Below are 24,580 nucleotides of genomic sequence, written 5' to 3'. Positions count from 1 at the left end.
TTTGGCGTTGGGCATTCCTGACTTTAGACTTTATCCTCTCTGTTTAATTCCACCACAGTAGCTTATGGTAGAGGAAGGAAACATGAAGCCCCTTCTCCCAACAATTTGTTTATGTAGATTCAAAATAAAGAAAAGGGACACGCTTGGTTCTTTCTGACTTCTTTCCCAGAATAACAACCTTCTTGCTATTCATCAGTATTTATATTCAGATAAAAGGCTGGAATGGAAGTTACTGAGGGAAAATATAAGGGAAGCTGTGAAATAAGACTGCCCGGAATTGTGCAGACAAGTCTGGTGAAGTGAGCCTGAAAGCATTAAAGGAAGAACACCAAAAAGTGACTGGCCACATGCACTTGTTTGATTCATTTCAGTCTTGGCAGAGTAACGTTCAGCAGTTAGGTTACGTGCTTAACCTTCCAAGGGCTTTAGAAACAATAAATGATTAACCTCTTTAAATAGTTTTCACTGAAAAATATATCTTATTAATTTTTGTCATTAAAAAGGCAATTGAGCAGAAGAGTTTCAAAGATAGGATGAGTGTGAGGTCTAGGAGGAGGGCTTATATTTGTATTTAAAAGACTAAAAACATAGAAATTAACCTCTTTTCCACTAAAATTAAGCTTTCATAAATTATAACAGTGATACTACTGAGGAAATTAACATAGAAAAATGAGACTGTTTCTCTTTGTTTGTAACAGACACACACACACACACACACACACACAAGATATCATGAATATGTGAACTATTAGTTTCTTTCACTTTATTTTACTTTATTTTATTTTTAGTTTCTTTCACTTTAAGCACATGAAAATCTGTACTATCTAAACAAGTCAGTTAGGGGATGACTAAATTTATTTTAAGTGTTGTCTTCTACAAGGCTTTTCAGAAGCACAGTTTCTGAAATATTGTTAGTAACTTGTTTTAAAATTATACTTTGTGGAGACTCATTCCCAAAAAATCTCTAATATTCACCATATGAACTAAATGCTTATTTCTCTTAGGAAAAAAAAAAGCTTTATGGGTGTTTGCTGAAATGTCTTGCTAGCTCTAGTAAAATGTTAAATCCATTAAAACAAGAAGTTCAAACCTCTAAATAACAAGCAAACATAGACATAAACCCTGTATTCCATGGCACTTATCTCACATGTCATTGGAAATGGCCAGAAAGACAAAGTCATCTTATCCTTATTATTTTTTTAGCTGTATCCAATAAGAGACTTGAATCATTTCAGCTTTTTTTTCAGTGATGTTATTATCTGTTCACTGATTACTTACTTCCAGCTTTCACTATTTTACATATGAAGCAAACAATCGATTTTCAATCATTAACACCAAAGTCTGCCAGAAACACTCTGCATTAATGAGTCTCAAAATATTTTATCATTTCATTAAGTCTAACTGCATGCTTGCTGGGAAGAATTCAAGCATTAGTCTGATTTAGTAGGCAGCTTACTGTTGGTAACAGAGACAAATAGTAAGATCAGAATTGAAATTCGCTACTTCTGAGTAACATCCATCATGTTGGTTCATTATTTCAATCAGCCTGTAGCTAATAAAATCACTTAATGCAAATATGTCAAATTTATAAGTAACAACCTAAAATTATTGATGGAAAGAAGGATAAAAAAATTAAAGCAAAAAGTATAATTCCTTGCTATTATTATATTATGAATATAAAACCCTACATATGGTACTTCTTCCTCCTACCTCCAGCTATCTACAAAGAAAACTACACAACATTGCCACAAGCTTCTAGTTATTAAGTAAGAGAAGTCCAAGGAAAAACTCAGATAACTTCTACCAAGGAAATTAGCCAGTGGCATGAGTAAGAAAAATTGCATTCAATCCTTCCTAGTTCCACCAAATCTACTTGACTAAGCTAATACACTTCATGAAATGGATTGCCTTCAATGTAAAGCCTAATAAAATTAAATATAAAGAGATCCTGAGGGAATTAAATCAAGGGACTACCAAGTAACTTCCTGATTTTTCTTAGTAGCACACTGTATACAATGTAGGCAAAAGTAAGGTATGGCAATGGTAGAGGAGTAGGGTAAATATAAAAATTCCAGCACAAGCAGCTATTAATTCCCTCTTGTTCCCCACCTGCTTGCCTACCTGCCCCCTCTTTCTCTCTCCTCTCTCACACCTCCTTCGCCTCCCCCTCTGCTCCCCCAATCTGTCTTTGTGAGCATATGCATATTAAACACTTTCACTTACACAGCTCTATATATTCTACAAACTTTCTAAGAACTCAGTGTTCATATATGTTACTACTCCTTTGTACAAAAATAACTAAATATTTTAAATGCTCCCTTTAACAAGGCTTTAAGTGAAGTTTTTTAACGTATAAGTAATATAGATGAAATGATTCCTGTTATTTAATGAATGATTAGAACCCATCTGACGATAGCTAGAGATGATTCAAAGAGCATTTCCTGACATCAGAAGTGAATTGCTATACAATGACTGCTAAAAGGCAAGAAAGCTTCCTCACACAGTGGTGTGAGGTGTGAGCCTTTTTTTTTTTTTTAATTAAGGCCATGGTCCCTATCCTCACTGGACAATCCTATAATAATGTGGACTTCTGTTGTTTGGGCTAATGAAGTAGCGTATCATCTGCTGCTGAAGGTCACTTCAATGTGTACCATGGATTTCCTTGGTTATTATGGTTGAGTGTGGACCCTTCTTGGTCGTTGTACTTGTATCAAGTGATGCAATGAGTGAAATGCCTTCCAGTAAGTTACACATCTTACACACCTTTCCTACTCTTATCACTATACAGAATAGATTCCTCCAAGAAAATAATTTCCTGCTAGAATAGAAGAATAGCATTTTAAAACAGAAAAGAACTGATTAACCAAAACAGAGAAAGTATTCCTACTATTTCTATCATTTTTGAAATCTATTTAGCTTGCCCCAGATTAAACCAATAATGAGTGAATATTTATTAATACAAAGCCTTATTTTTGCCAAAGAAAGTATTCATCATAAAAGTTCTGCTTACCTTTGCATTCCTTACAGCACTTTCCATCCACATATGTAAGAGCAGATTTAAGTGGGCAGTCAGGAATCGGGCAGATCAGAGTTTCACACTGGACGGTTCCATTCTGTAAAGAAAACAATATTTAAAGAATTTCCAAGTTGGAGTTTCATAGTCTTCAAGGATTTTTGAATCTTTTTCTTAAATTTCAAATTCTTCATATAAAATGTCACAAATACCACTATTCTCTTTAGTTATTATACAGTAAAACCCATAATGCAGAGACCCAAGTAATACAAACTGAGTTAGAACACAGTTGGTGAAGGGCTCCCATCTTCAGTCCAGCACTGTATCCTAACTGAGATGGAGTACTCAGCTTCTGTAGGGACGTGGATAAGGACACGGTGGGCACAATGTGATAGAGAAATGGCAGGCTGAAGGTAAGCCTGGAACACCCGACAACCTCAGATTACTCACAAAATGAGCATCAACAAACCAGCAGATTTCTGAAATAGCTGCTGCCATCCTGGAAGTCCCAGACTCAAAACTCAGAATCTCCCCAAGGGTATTAAGCTTGGACAGGCCACCACCATGAAACGAGGTGGTTCTGGCAATGACCACAAGGAGGCGCCAAATTGAGCCAGGACCACAAGGAATTGGATTCCTAACTGTCACCCAGAGCTCCCAGGTAGCCAGCTGCCCACATTTCCCTGGTCATTTTACCGACCTCACTATACCACATCCTGTATTTCACTCAATTCATTTTTATCACCATTTAACAAGTTTAGGAAGACTTTACCGTATTTGTAAAATGCTATAATTTTGGTAGCAACATGTTTCTGAATAAAAATCATATAACTAACACACACAAGTTATTTCCAAACTACTCTTCATCCTTTTCTGTGCATGAAATTCTTTTGAATAAACTGGATGAACTTGAGGAAATTTTCTTAAAAGGTTAATTCACACATATCTTTGGATTCTTTTCAGAAAACCAGCTTTAACAGATGAGTTCACATGGAAACCAAATTTCTTTTGAACTTTTCTTTGAAAATGAACATATATTTTTGAAATAATAATGCAATAAAATACTCTATTAGTGAGCAATTAGGAAAATCATGTTTATTCAAACTCTACAATATGTATTGCACTGTATTAGTAAATTATTAAAGATGTTCTTATTTATTTAAACTCCATTATTTGTTTATATTGCTCAATCTGGACACAATATTTAATGCAGTGTATAATTTAGCTTCATTAATATGCATTAATAAAAACACAAGGGGAAAATGTCTGGAAATGTCAAGGATAAAAAGGCAGAAACCTTCGGGAATCACCTTACTCACCTAATTTAAATTGCTAACTTAATGTGTATACCAATAAACTTAAACTTTATAGCATCCCTAAATGATAATCATCTTTACAGGATAGAATGTGTTTTTAATAATGCAACATGCAATTCTTTAGATGTGACCAGGTTTGCTGGCAACTTAGTGTTGTGTCTTGAGAAAATGGCTCTTGAAATTTTCATGATTACATTATTTTAGTAAATTTTTAAAGAGTGGGGGCATCTGAGTCCCCTTAGTCTGAACTCAAAGGGAAGCCATACCAGGCATGTGCAGTTCTTGCAGCCATCTGTCCAGGACTCAAATTCTCGGTAGGTGGTTCCCTTCATGGTGCAGGTCCTTTCACAATAGCACTGATCCAGTCTATTCATTCGCTGTTCAGCTCGAGACAGCTGTGGCACAAAGGAAGGGGTTTACATTGTTCACCATCCCAGCAACACAGAAATGCACAACATTCCAGCAGGCATCTAAATTTTTTAACTGTATAGCAGTAATGATGGCTGTGCCCATCAACCACTTGTTATGAATATATTTAAACTTTTAATTAAAAAGAAAGGGTTTTTTGCTCCTCTTCCTTTGGTGGCAAATTGGTTCCCTGCCTTAGAAACAAAAAACAGAATGTCTAAGACAAGAATTGAAGACCAATTCAAAATAGCAACACTCAAAATACAGAGAAGCACTTTCCATTAAAAAAAAAAAGTTTAATTTCATCATTATGTTTACACAAGTGAAAAAATAAAATTCAGAATGTATATTGTATAAGAAAGAAATCATACATCATACAACATAACCTTCAGATAATCCATACCTACTATGCAAGCTTACAAGTCAGGTGAAATTGTAGGTAAATCTGATATGTGCTTAAAACATTCATGAATAATCCTACAATTATAACATAGTGGTAGAAAGCATTTGTGGAACTGTTTCCTTGACTCAATTCTAGTGTCCATATTCTTTGCACTGTCCTCCCACCCCCTCACTTGTAATGAAGCTAAATAAAAATAAATAATAATAAAAATTAAACAATAAATCTTACTGTAGTAAGCAGTGTATAAACCAGGTAATCTGCCTCATTCGTGATTTACTGAAGCATTTGTTATACAGATGGCTACATTCGAATATTTGTAAGCCCTTTCCTTAAACAGGGATTTAGATTCAGTCCTAGCAAGAAGTATAGTATAAGAAAAGCCTCAAAGGTGAAAATCTATCGTTATAAAAGGAACTATTAGGAACCTTAAGGATTTTTGAGCTTCCTCACTGTATGTCTGTGTAGTTTTTACCTTGGCTGATGTTTTGGCTAAAATATCCTGCAGCTCCATGATTTTCTGCACAAGTCCATGGAAGTCATTGCAAGTTGGACAGGCTGGAATTACAAACACTACATTGATCAAATTGTATTTATAAGGGGTTAAATCTGGTTAAGTCTATGCTGACAACTAATATATTGGAACTCCACAGTGCAAGAAATAATAAACTTACTGCGATTAAGATCTGGGCACTGAGCAATAAATCCTTGGGGCATGACAAGTAATTGCACATCTTGCATTATACCCTGTGTGTGAAAAATTAAAAAGAAAGACATATCACTTTCACTTACCCAAATTATGTTCAATAGTTAGGTTCACGAAGGAAAACATTACAAGATAGACTCACCAAAATCCCTGAGTAAAGAGCCTTCTTAATACATTACTTCTACTTCATACCAAGGGGAAAGAAATTCATCAGGCAAAATAGATGATTACCCATGTACTCTTTTATTGATAATATTTTTTTTTTTTTGAGACAGAGTGTCACTTTGTTGCCCGGGCTAGAGTGAGTGCCGTGGCGTCAGCCTAGCTCACAGCAACCTCAGACTCCTGGGCTTAAGCGATCCTACTGCCTCAGCCTCCCGAGTAGCTGGGACTACAGGCATGAGCCACCATGCCCAGCTAATTTTTTTGTATATATATTTTTAGTTGGCCAGATAATTTCTTTCTATTTTTGGTAGAGACGGGGTCTCACTCTTGCTCAGGCTGGTCTCGAACTCCTGACCTCGAGCGATCCACCCGCCTCGGCCTCCCAGAGCTAGGATTACAGGCGTGAGCCACCGCGCCCGGCCTATTGATAATATTTTTAAAGCCTTAAGATTAAATGCCAAGATATAATTAAGAGGCAATAGTCATGTTGTTTTGAGAAGTGATTTTTAGTTAGCCACTGAAGTATGGCTTGAAAATGACCTTTAAAAATCAACCTGAAAATCACTGTGGTTTCAGCAATACTGAAACTGATACCAATTTTAAATTAACTGTAATCATCTAAAATAAAAGGGTGGAAAAGTCATGAAAGCATGCTCAGTTGAGAAGTTCTCATTTTTCAGTTGGATCTTTTAAAACTAATTCTCAATTCAAAAAGACAATACATTAATTAAACAGCTGCAATCCTTAGGAGTACAGAAAGTTTAGCATGAAATTTTTTAAACTGCCAGCTGAAATGACCCATTTTACACAGAAGGCTTCATCACATGTTTACAGGCAAAATTTACAAGCATCCTTAGTCATCAAGGTATAATTAGCTTCCAGCTTGCTGGGCTCTTAAAGCAAAGGCCAATGGTGGCTCAGAATTGAACTCATCAGACACACTCCAGCTGTCCCTTTTATCCACCACCCCACCTTCCTTCATCAACTTTATATATTTTCTTTAACTGATATTTCACCTTACCCCTTTGAAAAATGCAAACAGAGTGTCTAATGACAGGGGTAACAGTACCAACAAAACATGAAGACAATTTTGAATGTACCTGTAAAGATTTACCAGTGAAATACTTGTCTGCATATTTTTACTTATTTAATCTGATTAATAGCATGTATCAATGTGAATGACAAATATTTCAGTACACTGTGTGACAATTACAGGATCTGTTGATTGCTTGGGCCTGGATTCATAAAGCAACTTGCGTACAAACTCCTATCACTTAGCACAGCAACATGAAAACAAGGCTACCACATACAGTTACATAGCTTTTGCACTGCACAGCTCCAGTGGACACCACTCACAGACAATAAAGATCATGACACCTTAGAGTTGTACACATCGCTGATATGTGAAGATTCTAAGGCCACATCCAGGCTCCATGGGAAAGACTGTCATGACTAAACAGAGAAGACACTTGGCACTCACAGCACATATCTGCCATCCCTTATGTGGGAAAAGAGCATTGATTTTTAGGATTTGCAAGCATGGAATCAATTCTCCATTTGTGTCACTTACTAGCTGCCTGGCTTTGAGCAAGTTACATAACCTCTCTTAGCAGGTTTACACATTTGTAAAAGAGGAAAAACAGACCCTGTATCAAGACTGGCAAGCCTAGGATTGGATGTAACAATATATTTAAAACACTTGGTTTCCAGGGAACAATGTTTAAATAAGTTTTTTAAATACCTTCGTAGAATTATAAACTTTGCTGAGAATACAATTTAAAATTTACTGGTACCTACTCTACCTTGAAATCTGTGAATGGGACATATCACCTCTCATTCTTTGATTTAGTAACCATTTGTTGAGCCATTCTGTCATCGTAGGCACTGTCATAGTCACTGGGGGAAAATGATTACACTACGGGCTTGCAATCAAGCAGTTCTTTGGACTTTATTTCTTCATTTTTAAAATACAGAAATTTAAATGGGATGTCTTTTAGATCCTCTCCAATGATGAAATTCTATGGAGTGTTGTCTCTAAGTACACACTAAAGAAAAAGATATAAATTATGACTGCTTCCTATCTTGACAGATTTCTACACATATATATATTTCTTTCTCACCTTCTTTGGTACAAGGAGACTATGAATAATAAATATTGAAAAGCTTTTGATCCTCTATTAACATCCCTGTAAAAGTATCATCAAAGGTTATATTTCAGTGGTGGAGAATTATCTGTATGTTAACATTTTAGATTTTTATTACTTTGAAAGATTAATTTCAAGAATGACATGTTAACTGCCCTGATTGCAGCCTTGTGATCATCTCTGTAATGTACAAAGATCAAAGTCATTGAAAAAAGAGGAACAGATAATGTTTGCTGGCTAAATGAAATATGAGTGTAAAAAAAAACAGAAATAGAAAACAAACAGAAATAGACACAAATGTAAAAGACCATATAAATCAAATTATTTTGTTTCACACCATAAAAAGTAAAATATATTTTTCCAAATTCATCAGAAAGCAGTTACATTTACACTTTATGCTCAGACTTTATCCGAAAGATACCTTAAAATATCCATGTGCATTATTTCTCTGTCCCAGCCAAAATGTTGTGCCCAGAGGCAAGTCTGTGGAGGGCTTTTCCACCACCCTTTCATAAATTCTGCAAAAAAGAAACATCAAAGAAGCAACATGAGTTGGCAGTCATTTCTTAGAATCTTCCATTTCCCGAAATGAGCACATTTCCCTTACTTATTGCAGTCGATGTGTAAAATTAAATGGGAGGCACTGATGGCTAAGGAGAGCTTGTGCCACTTGTCATCAGCCAAAATGTAAGGAAACACTTCCGTGTGAGGGCGGTGAGTGCCTGAGCAGTAATGCAGCCTGACTTCATTCCGGTGGCCGCTGCTTTCCAGTTCCAGGTACCTGCACAGGGAAGAGACATATGGGACACACTGAAATAAAGTTCCAAAATGACTGAGGTGACCTCTGTCCCCAGCTAGATGGAGTAGATGTACTTCTTCTATTCTTCTCACTAAGTACAACTAGACATCATACATAAAATGAACACAAAATGAGTCTGAAAGATATGACAAAAGAAAGATAATCAGGACCCAAGGAACAATGTGGCAGTGAGTTTCCTGGGTTCTTGTTTTGCATCAAGACTTGGAGCTGAGGGAGTCATGTCTGTGAGTCAGAACTTCAGTTTTAGTAGAATCACACTGTCTTTGCACCGGAAAATTCATGTACTCACTACTCACACAGTTATTGTAGTTTTGCCCTCAGTTTGTAAAAATGACTGAGAAAGCAGAAAATGTACATGTTAAAACATGGTGACTAAGGTTGGAAATTGAGATGTTCCTCAGACTCAAGTTGTTGTGTTCAGTTGTGAAAGGAAAGAATAAAATTTGCAAGTACTTGCAAATTACTTATCACCAAAAAAGTTTTGCTTTTTGGGATTAATTCCTCCTAGCCCCTAAAAATATGACGTGGACCTTTGCCCATTCATCTTTAGTCTGCATTTTTAGGAATACATGAATTTATTTAAGGAATTACCTTTGGACTATATAATAGCAAAGGAGAAAAATACTGACACTGTCAATCTTCTGACAAGATTAAGTTGACTAGAAGTGTGTCATAGCTCTTTACGCTTTCAGAAATGAAAGCCTTGTAATTTGAAAAATACCCATTTACAGAAATTGCACCACATTTTTTATCAGTTATCTTTTTTTTTTCCTGAGTAGGAAAACAAACTATAGACTTCTGGCTAATTTTTAATTTTTTGTTCTTTGGTTTTTTCCTTTTTGAATTAACTTAAAGATTATTTATTACCTTTGTGGTGAGGAAGAATACTCAGTTTTTCAGACAGTAATTAACTTGCAATAAATCTCTAAAATATTTTTTGCTATTATATAAACTAAATATTCACTGGTAGAAACTTTCTTCCTGCTTACAGATTCAGTTCCCTATGAAGTTTAGAAAATCCCTATATAAAATGTTGTTGCAATAATGCTGAGATAGTGCATCTTGAAAGAAAGGGTGATTTAAAATTTAGGGGGAGGAACCAAAGGAAAGTAGTTTTAGGCGTGATTGATCCTAGTCTTTTAATGTTGTGAGAATGTTGATTTATTCTATTCTGTACTAATATGGATAGACTATAACCTCCATCACTTGAACCATATGGAAAGGAAGGACTTGGGTAATGAATGAAAATATGCAAAAAAAAAAAAAAAAAGACTTGGAGCTGAGGAAGCTCACAACCTGGGAATACCAATGAATGTAGATCAAAAAAATCTCCAACAAAAGCCTGCTCTCTCTAGCCAAAGGCCAAGGAAAGGGGCAGCCTACGAAGACAGAAACTTTTAGATAATAACCTCTCCATTTCAGTCAAATACCACAGAAAAAACTGTGGCCCCATCCACAACCATGCCAAAAAAAGCTAAGTTGGGAGCCTAGATTTCCACCCTCTTCAGGCAGAAATGAGGCACCCAACACCAGAGTGGTGTCAGAGAAGGCCAAACATAGAGCCAAGGATTTTAACCCTACCAGATGGCAATGAGGACCCCCATAAGATGAGTGGAGACCACATAACGGGGAGCTTGGACTTCCATCTCCACATGGAAGTAACAAAGCACACCTCCCTTTCCCCACTGGGATGGTATTAAAGGAAGCCTAGTTGAGAGTCAGGAGTTCTCCAGCACCCAGGAGTAACAAAACCACCCCCGTTACCATGTTAGTAGAGACCATATAGGGAGCTGAAACGCACACCCACACCCAGAAATTAAAGAACGCCTCCACCCCTTCATTGTCAAAAGAAGGCCAACTGGGGAATCTGGACTTCTGTCTCCACCTGGCAGTAACAAGACGGAATCCTCCCTCCTCTGCCAGAGAAGTATCAGAGAACTTAGAAGAGTGCCTGACACATGGCTAGTACTCAATAAATATTAGCTATCATTAACAAAAGGGAACACAGGTCAAAAGGAGTCAATCCATAATTTGTGATATTTTTGAAATAGTATGTCTTCAAAACTAGTCACTATTAAGATATACAAAACCATATGAATACGTGAAACTACATGGAAATATTAAAAAGTTATGTAATTTTGGTGTAAATAATCCAAAGTAAGAAAAACGGTATATGTAATAAACATTGGGCATATTTTTATCAACCATTTTTCTAAAAACAGTCATATTCGTTTCAGGAACTCCACTGTCCCCCACTGGATGGAGGCTCAGCAAGAGACAGCCCTGGTTCCCCACCGCTCCTGTCCTACCCAGGCTCAGCAGAGCACAGTGGTTGAACATTCAACCCTAAAGCCAGATTGCTGAGTTTCTATCCAGGCACCCCTCTTAGTGGCAGTAAGTTACTTCGTCTCTCTGGGTATCTTGATGAAGTGCAGCAAGGAAGAGAGGAACGCATAGTACTGCACTGTGCTAATGGCGGCAGCATCCTGGTCAGTTACGTTAAGGTCACTATGTATCTTGCTTCCTGTTTACTGGAAAACCAGGGCACCTTTGCTTATTTCCCATCTCAAATTCTGGTGCCTCAGCTTCCCATCAGTCTATAAGCTGCCCTCCCATTCACCACCTTCAAAATTCACCTTACAACCAAGAGCTCTAACTGATACATTAAAATACTATAACCATGGGGGAAATATATAATTGGAATAAAATCTATCAACATTTTTAAAGTAACTGTTGGAGTGATAGAACTATGTGTGGTTTTTTTTTCAACTTTCTTTTTATTATCCTTTATGTTCCCTTCTGTCTTTAACGAGCATTTACTACCTTAAATTAAAAATCACATTTTAAATCCCAAGAAAATAATCTGTCACACTTGAACATATCATGTCTCCCTGATTTGTTATTCATAATTTTGAGTGGTAACTAGAATCAGAAATAAAGTTCACCCTTTATAATCATTTATGGTCTTGTTATTCAAATATCCTTTGCATTGGCAGAAATATAAACTAATTTAAGATTACACTTCAGAGAAAGGCAACAGTGGCAGGACATCATTCATTTTAACAACCTCCTTCATAACTCAAGATCAAAAGATAAAAATAAGGTCACGTCTCATCTGACAAAAAGGTTGCACACAACATGAAATGAGAATTTTTCAGCTGCCTTAAATTAAACTTAAATAGAAAAATGATCAGATCATCTCAGTACATTAAGCTGTTACAACCCAGTTGTAAATTAGTCACCTAAAGAAAAGCCACATGCACTTCTAGTGACAAATATATCATCAGTGTAGTTCATGGATGGCACAATTGCAAAGCAGTTACATGCACAGGCTTTCAAATTGAAAACCTAGCTCAGCCAGCCTCTCACTACTATCTGTGACCTGGGCAGATAACCTGACTGGTCACTGTCTGTTTCTTGATCTGTATAATGATGATTCAATATAATAATCCATATCAAGCCAGGTGCCTGAAATATAGTAAGCACGCAATAAATGGTTAACTATTTCTTATTAGTTAACAATCCTAATAGGCATCATTTATAAAGTCTAGCTTCTTAAAGCCAACTCTGTGAATAACAAGCAATTTGAATATAGTTTTAAGTGGAAAAATGCAGAAACCAGGAGACAGAAGTTAGAAGCAAAAATAGGAGATTAATCCACTCTTACGGAAACTGGTTGCCAGCACTGATATTATGTGGGTTCTAGAATAATCAACAAAATATAAAAAGTGAAGTCCAGTGGTACAGCCAAAATTATTGTGAGTTAGGCAGCTTTGTTCATTTCTTATAGAAAATTGTTTCACCCTGCCACTTCCAGTGATTCCCTGATGTTAAGGGAGATGGGAGAACGGAGACAAAAAGGTGCACTTTTTGGCATCCCTTATTGGAACTATATTGATTCTATTTTTGGTAACTTGTTTGTTTTTAATGGGATTTGGTCATCAGAAAGGCAGTATAATGCAGCAATTTCAAAGGACTCAGAGTCCCTTAAAGTTTACCACCTGTGATAATGGGAAAGTTAAAAATTCTCTTTAAGCCTCAGTTTCCCCCTCTATCACATAGGGATAATAACAGTTGTGACTTTGTGTGATTATTTTAAGAATTAAATGAAATAAGAGACATAAGTGCTTACTTTGCACAGTCCCTGGTAAAAAGTACTCCATACATGTTATGATGATGATTTATATTTCCTATGACATAATTATGCATTCTATTTAAATAGCAGCAAATTTTCAGGAATGATTATAACTTAAACAAGCATGAATCTCAGGAATAGAAAGTATTTTAACAAGAATCTACCCAAATAAGAGTGCTTAAATCTTGTCTATGATATTCCTGTCAAAATGGTCATCCAGTTTGTTTGAATACATTCAGCAACCAACGATTCATAACCTGCTAAGGCAGACCATTTAATATGTATTTTAAAAACCTTTCTTATGTTAAAGCATAAAGGAAAAATGTTTTTAACAATAATTTATTAGTTCAGTTATTCCAGTAAATATTTACTATAGGTACTGAGAATCTGGCAATGAACAAGGCCAAACAACAGTGAAGCTTAAATATCCTTAATAATAACACATTATTAAGTATAAATTAAGTTAAGCCATTTCAAAACTAATAATAACAATACTATTATGAAAGTCTGCTATGAGAAGAGAAACATAGCCAGATCAGTGAGAATAACAAAACTTCTTCATGAATAATATAGGTAGGAGCCAAAATTATATCACCAAGGGAAAAGATGAGTAGCAAATGGAATTAATTTGTGATTGAAGCCCTGGCATCCAACATGATGGCTTTAATAACAACCTCTCCATCTTATTACCCTACATAACTGAGCTTAAAATAAAATAAAAGAAAAATGGCCACTCATAAAATGGAGGTAATGTATTAAAGCCAGCAAGACACAAAGAAATTTGAAGAAATAATACTTAGAGCTATGATCCTAGAGGGAAGGGGGATTTAGTGGCATTACATGTATTTCAAAAAATATCAATTTGAGAAAAGGTCTTATACGAGGATTAAGAAAGAACAGATACGATAAAGCACTGATAATAAGTGGGGTACTCTACAGCTCAGGGATAGCCACGGGAGTTAAAGAGTTAAAATAAGCCATTGGATAAAGGGTGGCACCTACTTAACGTTAGGCCCTCTCATTATCTCAGCTCAATTGCGACTGAGACCATTCAGGTAGAAATTAGAGAAAAACATGGAGAGAAAGGGTTTCAAGAAGTGGCAGGCTCAAAAATATGAGGCTTCCCTATTTTATCAAAGATGAACACAAAAGCACACTATTGTAAGGTTGAGGAAGATGCACTGCTTTGATGATCTGACAATGCATATATGTTAAGTGTGCAAAAAATGTATTTTACAAATTTTACAATGGATTCACAGATTCCATGAAGTCTATTCATGGACCCCAAACTAAGTATTCTTGACTAATAAGAGGAAAAAATAGAAAGTTTTTCTTTGGCTACTTACAGAAGACTTGACAACTATATATACACATATATATAATTTTGTGATATAAAATAATAGGTTATTATTAGAAAAAAACACAGAAAATACAAAAAAAGCATAAGGAAGAACATTAACATCACTAGTGATCCTAATGGCAAGAAATGATCAATATTAACATTTTGTGCCTATCTTTTGCAGTCTTTTTCACTTAACCATACATTGTCTTTCCATGTCAATAACATAAAGCCACATCCTTTTTAATGGATGCATGGTATTTCATAGTATAGCTATATCATAATTCATTTAATATCCAATTTCCGTTACTGTTTAATTTCATTCTTAATAAAAACAATTTAATATATATTTCTGTGTGCACTTGTACAATTATCTTATTGGAGTAAATTATTAGAAACAAAATTGTTGATTCAAATGGCATATACATTTCAAAGGATCTGTTATATTCACTCACTCATTTATTCATTCAACAAATATTTTTTGAATGCCTATTTTGTTTCTAGGCTCTGTTCAAGATTCTAACAATACGGAAGTAAACCAAAGAGATAAACATACCAGATCTCATTGAGTTTATATTAAAATAAAATAAATAGGCTTGGCATGGTGGCTCACGCCTGTAATCCTAGAACTTTGGGAGGCTAAGGTGGGAGGACTGCTTGAGGTCAGAAATTTGAGACCAGCCTGAGCATGAGCGAGACCCATCTCTACCAAAAAATAGAAGAATTAGCTGGGCATGATGGTGTGCACCTGTGGTCCCAGCTACCAGGGAGGCTGAGGCAGGAGGATCACTTGAGCCCAGGAGTTTGAGATTGCAGTGAGCAATAATGACACCACTACACTGTAGCCTGGGTGACAGAGTGAGACCCTGTCTCAATAAATAAATGAATGAATAAATAAGTAAAATATATAAAATATGTAAGTTATGTGGTGATAAAAATCTATGGAAAAGGTAGGAAAGAAGAATACAAACTATGGGAAGGTGATATTTAACATAGGCTGTTCAAGGAAAGCATCGTTGAGAAAGTGACATCTAGTGAAACCCTGAAGGAGAACGATGACCTGGAGGCAGTAGCCTACTGCACAAGTTCAAGAAATATCAATGAAGCCTGTGTGGCTAGAGTGCAATGAGCAAAGAGAAGAGTAGTAGGGAATTAGGTTAAAAAAGCATCAGAAAGCAGGCAGGCAAATCAGTTGGGGCCTCCACAGTCTAATAGGATGACTTTGGCTGCTGGAGGTAGAACGCCACCCGAGTGTTCTTCACACTGAGTTTCAGTATAATCCACTTGGCTGCAGTGTCAGAAATAGACTGTATGAAGGGTGAGGGGTTGCAAGGGCTAAAGCAAGAAGATTAGTTTGAAGATTATCACTAGCAGTGGCTTGGACCAGGGAAGGTGGTGGGAAGGGTCAAACTGGAGATGTCTTAAAGGGAGGGCACCAAAGTTTTTCTCAGGTTTAATGTGCAGGTGAGAGAATTAGGAATCAAGAAACACTTCAAGGTTTTTAGCCTGAGTAACCGGAAGAAAGTAGTTGCCATGGGGAAGAGTTAAGTTTGAGGAAGAGGATAATGAGTTTGGTTTCTGACATACATAGTTTGATATTCGAATTAAACATCCAAATGAAGATGCAGTTGAGCCACTGGCTATATGAGTCTGGAGTCCAAGGGCAAAGATAAAGACAGGAGAAAAATTAGGAAATCATTGTTTCATGGAGATGTGATTTAAAGCCATTAGACGGTATGAGATCACCTGAGAAGTGAGTGGATACTGTATAGCAAAGAGGTCTGAGCATCAAGGCTTGGAACAGTCCTACACTGAGATGTTTGGGTGTGAGGAGGACTGAGTTAGGAGACCGAGGAGTAAATCCAGAAAAGGTGAACTGTAAAGGCCAAGTGAAGAAAGTGTTTGGAAGCAGGGAATAACCAGCCTGGTGAAATGATGCCTGGTGAAAGGCCAATAGGATGAGGACTAATAATTGAATAATGGATTTAGCAACATGGACATCAGTGGTGGCCTTGACAAGGGATTTTTAGTGAAGTAGAGAGAGCAAAGCCTGATTGAAGTGGGTTCAATAAAAAGTGAGAGGAGGGGAATGGAGATAGCTAAAAAGCAACAAAGAGTATGTAGGTGAGTGGGGAAGTGAAATCAATGGAGGGTTTTAGTTTTGTTTTTTGTTTGTTTGTTTATTAGAGCATATTTGTATGTTGATGGAAAGATCCAATAAAGAAGGAACAAATCAATAATGGAAGAGAAGGTGGAATGAATTCCTAGAGCAATGACCTTGAGAGGGGATGGAAGTGAATACACAGCTGGAATAGCTGGCCCTTACAAGTGTCAAGGATACTAAACCTAAGTAAAAAGAGAGAAAGAAGAGAAACTGCAACAGCAAAGATGAAGGTAGATTGCTTTGAGTAGTGAGGAACTTGCTCTCTTCTGATTGACTTTAGGACTCAAGATTATCTGTTCAGTGAGGCTCTGGAAGGAGGTGTTAGAAGTATAAGGAAAGAGGTAAATGTATAAAATGGTCATCTAATAGAATGAGAGTGGACTAGGAAAATATGGCAGCAATAAGGGCTCATTCCAGGTAAGTCATGATACATTTAAATTGAGTTCAGTCAGCGTGGCAGCGTGGTTCTGTGTTTTTCTATAGCCAAGTTCAACTGCAATTGGGCCGAGAGACAGAGTTAACGGGTTTTGATTCTGCCAACCAAAGACTAAAACAAGACAGGACATAGAAGATGACAGTCTCTATGTGAGAAACATTCTAAAGATGGACTGAAATTTAAGTTGGAAAAGACAAAAGTGAGTACATGCAGGTGGTTGAGGGACAGTGAAAAGATGGCAGAATTACCAGATTGTAGGTTATAGGCAAATGTAAGAAATAATGCTGCCAAATTGATCACTAAATCATCATACACCAACAACATAACATGACTTATTTACCTACACATTTCATCAACAATGGGTATCATTGCTTTTCTGTGTGTATATGTACACACGCATATATGCATATATATTCCTGTGCACAACCATCTCACTAAACCCTCATGTTAATTATACATAGCTTTTCAGTTGATTCTTATAGGTTCATTAGTAGAAAATTTTAACAGTTGAAAATATTTGGTTTAGAAAATTTATGTTCACATAACTATAAAAAATCCTACTTTAGTCCTGTTGTTTTATTATTTTAATACACTTCTGGAGTTAATTTGAAGTATTTTAGTAAGAATGTTAGTATCTGTATTCATATTAATATATGAGATTGTCTTATAATCGTGTGTGTGTGTGTGTGTGTGTGTGTGCATGCATGTCCATGCACACACATATGCTTGTTCCATCCTCAGATTCTGGAATCAGAATTAAGATAGCTTTAAGAAGTGAACTAAGGAGTATTCTTTTTCTTTTCCACACTCTGGAACAAATTACATAAGTATCTGTTCCTTTAAGGACTGAAGAAATTCAAGTTAAGAAAAAATTAAAACCAGAGTCTGACGACTTCAGGATGAAAGGATGAAGGGATCCAATTCCTTGATAAATTTTTTATGCCCCCCCAATAATTCCTAGTAATCCAGATCTTCTATACTACTCTTGAGTTGGTGTTCTAATTTGTGTTTTCATAGAAAATTATTCATTACATCTAAATTTTCTAATCTATTGGCATAAGGTTGGACATTAGTATTATTTTATACATTTAATTTCCTCTATTATTCACTCTTTGTCAATTATATCCTTCATTTGTGTATTATCTCCCTGTCTTAATCAAGCTTGTTCATTGAGTTGATTTATCCAAAGAATCAGCTCTTGGTTCTCCTTTCTAAATGTTCACATTAATCTATATTAACACTTTTTTATAATCATCCTATTTCATTTTTCTATTTACAATTCTTGAATTTAGAGCTTAATTTATTTACCCACTATATTCACTGTTTATTATTAAAGTGCATAAATATGGTTTTGGCAGCTCCCCATTGATTTTTATATGTAATAGTCTCGTGTTCATTCAAAGAATTAATTAAAAGAATGTTTTTGTTTTTATCACTTAGCTTTATTTTTAGATTGCTTTGTTATTAACATTTTATTATTTTATAGTTGAAGATATACTCTATAAAAAGTTGTCCTTTAGAAAATTTTTTGAGGGATGGATATGTGTGTGTACCAGTATACTAACACTTTTTGTAAATACTACATAGTCCTTTTTTAAATGTGTATTTCCTATTTCTAAGTTCCTAATTTCAATAAATAAATATGAAACCAAAATGATCAATTATTTTATCCTAATCCTATATTTATACTCATTTTTGTCTATTAGATCTATCAGGTACTAAGTTTTGTTAAATCTCCCACTAAAATTTTAGCTTTCCATATTTTTCCTTATGTCTTAACCCTTTGATTTATATTTTGGTTCTACATTGCTTTTGTTAAATATTTCTAGAGAACAAAATTGTTATCAATGTAGACTAACCATAGTTCCAATTTAATGAATTTTATATTATTTGTCTGATATTGCCACTCATATTTTCTTTTTCATTTTAATTTGTTTCAATTATTTTTTATTTTCCTTATTTAAATCCTATCTTTTTAGGTGTGGCCCTTATTAGTAGTTTAAATTTGGATTATATATTTTTGACCTAATATAAAAGTCTTTTCATAGGAAAATCAAAATTTCTATAAGGATCACTGAGATATATGCCTTATTTTTACTGTAATAGCTTATGTTTTCTCGTTATTTTTATTTCTTATTTTTTTCTCTTTTTCCTTTTTTTCATTTTGCTGTGTTGGTCAATTGTTTTTCTTCCTTTACTTTCAAGAAGATAAAAAAATCCATAAATACCTCCAAAACAATGCTAGAAATTTATGGCATATTTTATTTCTCCTTTGTTCCATGTCCCATATTTTGTTCAAATAATCTCAAATGTTATAATTTTACTATATATGTCTTTCATTTTTTAAATTATTTCTTTAGATTCTCTCAATAGAAATGTTAGTCTGATATTGACTGGACTGTCATACCCAAAAGCAGACTTAACTTAGCAATCAATAGTAAAAAGACAACTAGAGAATCCCCAAGTGTTTTAAAATTAAGCAATAAACTTTTAAATAACTCATGAGTCAAACAAGTCACAATAAAATTAGAAAATATTTTGAGCTTAATTGTGATTTTTAAATAAAAAACATATCAAAATTTGATGTATATGAAGTTGCACTAAGGAAAATTTATCACCTTAAGTTTATATACTAGAAAAAGAAAAAGGATGAAAATCAGTGATTTAAACATTTATCTCAGGAGGGTGGAGAAAGAAAAACAAATTAAACCCCAAAAATCCTGACAGAAGCTTCAAAGCTATTCTGCCTCTAGTCTTGGCTTCAGCTCAGGGGATATTGAAAGGAAGGAAGAAGTACAGCCTTCGCTACTTCTCGAAGTGTTTACTGAAATGCAGTAGGTTGAGAAAGAGTCATTACACTGTTCCTTCTTTCCAAAAGTCTTCCATCTTACTATACCATTATAATTTATTATATCCTTCTAATTTCATAAATGGTCATAATTTTTCTCATATAATTCAGATTAGTATATTAGAAAAGAAAATTAGAAGAATTTTTAACCAGTAGTGGTTCTGTTTTGAAGGATTTGAAGAAGATGAATATGTATGGATGCATTTCATATAGTTATGAAATACATATGATTCCAAGGAATTTATTAACTTATTAACTGTATTATCACTTTGTTTAATTGTTTAAATAGCTCCTACCCAAGAGTTACTTATATAAAATATGAAATTCTTTCTCTACTAAGTATAAATATTATTCTACTTCTCTACAGAGAGGAAGTGATCACTGGATTTGTGAAACCATCTGTGATGGGTATTAGTGGTCAATTAGAGTTCAAAATAGAAATTGTGTTTAATACACCAAATCCCCAGAACACATCAACTTTGATATGAAAGAATCTACAAATATATAAACATACGTAGGTAGATCACAGCCCACAAAGGAATAACATATTTATTAAGGGATCATTAGTTAATACTTAGTCATTTAGGATATAAAATACTGTAAGCACAATTTTACTTTAAAATATGATAAATATGTCACTTTTTAATTTCTAAATTTGGTTACTCAAGTCCAGGTCTTAATTTTGTGAAAAGAAAATGTAGTTTTACCTGTTAGAGTGGTTTCAGTCAGCTCTGCCTAAAGTTAAAGGAAATAACTTAGTGGTTTCTTAAAATCCAGTCTATGCATAAATATTACTGTGGTTTGGGATGAATTGAGATTTGACTGTATATGAGAGAGAGAGAGAGAGAGAGAGAGAGAGTGTGTGTGTGTGTGTGTGTGTGTGTGTGTGTATTATCAAGAGAATATACTAATGTTCTCTTCAATTTCCATATATCTGAGTGGTTTTACAAGTCTATTAAGGTGTGCATGCAATTTCACTCTTTCAAAGAACAAAGAATTTTTTTAGGAAGAAAGTGATATTCTCAAAATGGTAGCTTTTCATTTTCACTTTCACTTAAACATGATTCACAGTGCTTTTAGTGATACATCAATCTAGAGTGACTAAGTGACTCCCAAAGGTCCACGATGCCTTATGATTCGCCGCAATATTTTATCTGGTTTCTAACCTTCCTCTTAAGTTAACAATTTGCTTTCCTAAGGTCCTAAAAATCGATAGAAATTCTTTAGAACAATAAAGCCTGGCCTGTGTAGGAATTTTCAGCAGCTTTATAGGCAACATATTCTGAAACTATGGGCAGCAATAAAGGAAAAGCATTGATGCATATACGACAGCTAGAAGTTCTAGGCAGACTGTATTGGAAAGAGAGGAATTAGTCACAGGGGAGAGAGTAAGCTGTCAACGCTGCAGCATTTGTTTTCTGACATGCTTCATGGGTCACCATGTCTCCTCAATTGTTCAGGATAAACAAAAGCCAAGGAAGAAGGAAACAGGATTCATGGGCTACCTGCTAGGTGACATTTTGATCAGAGTGAGCATATTACCTCAAGAGTTCCCAATTGAAATGGGTACAGACTACATCCCTAACTAGAGGAAACAGAACCAACCTGGCCCTAAATTCTAGCTATTATAGAAATGCCAAAACACTAGGGACTTTACTTTTAAGTTTTATGAAGAGGCAATTCAAAAAATTAAAAGATAAAATATTTTCCCAATTATGCAGACCATGACAGCTTTATTTATATTTCATCAACTTTAATAGGCCATGGTGATGCTGTTGAAATAAATAAGTAAATCATGAGGAAGAAAAATTCTGGACAAAAACTTTTAGGATAAACAAAAAAGTCCAATAGAAGAAAATACATTATTATTGTCTTCAGAAGCAATAATGCTAACCCTGACATGAGAGTTCTTAGGTTTTGAAGGAAGTTCAGGGTCATGGCACTGCTCTAAAACAAGCAGTAGAGCAGTTATCAAGATAGTGATTAGGACAACAGGCTATGATGCCAGGAAGCCTGGTTCAAATGTTGATTCTGCCACTCCACTTACTATAACATGAGACGTGAGAGTTAATCCCTCAGAGCACCATTTCCTTATCTGTAAAACAGGAATAGTAATGGCACCTACCTCCAAGACTGTGAAAGCATTAAATGAGATTAATTCATGTAAGGTGTTTAGGGGACTCCCTGACACAGGGCAGGCACTTAACAAAGTGCTAACCCTTGCAATGAAGAGAAAACATTTCAATGCATCTAAGAAATCAGCCAGCTACCACCAGACCTGAAATCAGCAGACGCCCTGTACTTCTCATTCAGTCATCTATGAAGCACATACTTATTAGCCATCTATATGATAGGCACTGCACCACCCACAGAGGATACAGAGAAAATGAGACAGAGTCCAGACCCTCAAAGAATTTCCCATTTCATCATTTTTGTCATTTTCCTGAATCAACACTCCCCAGGATGATGATGTAAGGCCTTCCTTTTCCCTACCTAGAGTTTCTGCATTTCTGCCAAATCTTTATTTCACATCACCAGACATGTTTATACTGTTTTCGTATTTATTAATTCACATCACTCTACATTATTAAATTTACTTAGAAGAGAGCTTAAATTTCAGCATAATTTTTCTTACTGTGATTAAGCAAAACTTCTGAAATAGATCTTGAAGCATGATAAACCGGAGATTGGAAAGATTTTGTCATGTATTTGTTTTAGTTACTAGCTAATAGAAAAACAATCAGATTTATTTTTTAAAAGAAAAAAATAAACATTTTAACCACTTAGAAATGTTGAAAAATGAGAATCCATTTGATTTACTGTTTACCAATAACTAAATGAAATGAAAAATTTGAAAAATCAGAAACAGAGCAGTCATATCAGGCTAAATGTAAGAGGCCTTTACCAAAATATGACTCTAATATATCTTATATACACTCTGATCTTGTTTTTCATAAGGTCTGTAGTATTTTAGTTCAATAAATGCAAAACTGTATATAAAGCTATCAAGAGAAAGGTAGAAAAGCTAAGCAAATCACCTTATGGAAATATGATGTTATTTTCTCTGAATTTCATTCCGTATACGTGAATAAATTTCAATAAGAAAAAGTATAGTAGCTAATTTAAAAATGTCTTACATAGTAAATGATGGTATGCATTTAAAATGAGTTGTAAAAGATGTCTGAGCTACCATTCTTTAGGAATGTATTTTTATATAAGTACATATTCTCAAATTGTTGATACCACTAGAATATGGATATAAAAATGAGTGTCAATTTTCAATTTTATCATTTTATTCATGTCACTAAGAAGCAACAGTGTCTAGTACAGGTGGGTATGTTCAGTGGATATTCAGGCAGGTGGGTGAAGGTCTGAAGGGAATGAGGATATTGGAACAAAACTGGAATATCCCCCCCCATAAAACACTCATCAAAATGAAAGGGAAAAATAATGAAGCACCTGTCAGTTCACCAACTTGACCAGGTAATCAAGGTCAACATCGCCAGTGATAGAATGGATTGGCATAGTGTACCTCCCGATGTGGTGTACTGAGAAGAGCTATCATCATTTCTATGGATTTCTTGGCAAGAATGCATGGCCTGAGTGATAAGTAAACATCAGATGGACCCAGGTTGAGGGTTATCCTACAGAATGAAAGGCCTGCAATTCTAAGGCCATAAAACATACCAGAGACAGGGAAAAACTAGAATGGCTCCAGATTGAAGGAGATGATGATAAACGACCAAATGAGACATGTGTCCTTTGCTAGAATCCTGAGCAAAGAAGAAAAAAGAGACATTGTTTAGAGAGCTGGTGAAATTTGAATGGGGTCTGTAGATTAGATAATATTGCAGTGTCAATGTTAATTTCTTAATTGGAAGGCTATATATGTTGGCTATATTAGAGAGTATCAGTGTTTTGAGAAAATATACACTGGAGTATTTTTCTTTTATATTTTTAATTATTATGGGTACATAATAATTGTATATCTTTATAGGGTACACACTGGAGTCTTTAAAGGTGATGGAGCATCTTGTCAGTAAATGATATATTGGAATAAGAGATAGAGGGTGATGCAGCAAACAAGCTAAGAATATTACCAATTAGGAAATCTGCTAATTGAAATTATTTGAACTACACTTGTAACTTTCTGTAGGTTTGTGATTATTTCAATTTTTAAATTGAAAGCAAATATTATCTGAGAAAACTGCTACATATAAGCTGCATATATATGATTGACAGTGATATCCTTAATATATAAAGAGTCCTTACAATTAAACAAGAAAAATGGCAAGACACATAAAAATGGGAAAGGATATTTAGAAACTACTCATCATAGATACCAATAATTTACTAACAAATATATTTAAAAATGTTCACACTCACTAATACTCAAAAATCAGTAAGGGAATTATATCCATTTTTCAGATGTTATATTAGCAAAACATTATTTTAAATATAAAGCTCAATGCTTGAAAGTGTAGTGTAAGTGTGTAGTTTAAAGTTTAAGTGTATAAGTTTATAGTTTGAAGTTTAAGTAATTTGCAAAGCAAATTGTTTTCTTGTAGTTCATTCAAAACACATATCTTACTTCATTTTTGGTGTTGTTCAGGATATTTTTACTGGCTGAATTAAATGGGTTTAAGCTGAAATATTCAGTAATTCATGTATTCTGTGGTTCATGCA

At 34.9% G+C, this 24,580-nt stretch overlaps 1 protein-coding gene across 1 annotated transcript in view; it reads right to left on the bottom strand.

The window, feature by feature from the left end:
* NELL2 (neural EGFL like 2) overlaps positions 1 to 24,580 on the bottom strand; it is a 320,895-nt gene that overhangs the window by 226,506 nt on the left and 69,809 nt on the right. Inside the window, exons 4-9 of the mRNA XM_045553976.1 lie at positions 8,760 to 8,933; positions 8,574 to 8,670; positions 5,812 to 5,884; positions 5,613 to 5,695; positions 4,596 to 4,724; positions 3,011 to 3,113 (exon numbers count right to left, since the gene is read on the bottom strand). Coding sequence (XP_045409932.1) covers positions 3,011 to 3,113; positions 4,596 to 4,724; positions 5,613 to 5,695; positions 5,812 to 5,884; positions 8,574 to 8,670; positions 8,760 to 8,933 — 659 coding nt within the window. The remainder of the gene's footprint in view (positions 1 to 3,010; positions 3,114 to 4,595; positions 4,725 to 5,612; positions 5,696 to 5,811; positions 5,885 to 8,573; positions 8,671 to 8,759; positions 8,934 to 24,580) is intronic.

This window comes from Lemur catta, chromosome 6, assembly GCF_020740605.2.
Source record: "Lemur catta isolate mLemCat1 chromosome 6, mLemCat1.pri, whole genome shotgun sequence".
Classification (NCBI taxonomy): domain Eukaryota; kingdom Metazoa; phylum Chordata; class Mammalia; order Primates; family Lemuridae; genus Lemur; species Lemur catta.
This window is presented reverse-complemented; position numbering and strand designations above follow the sequence as displayed.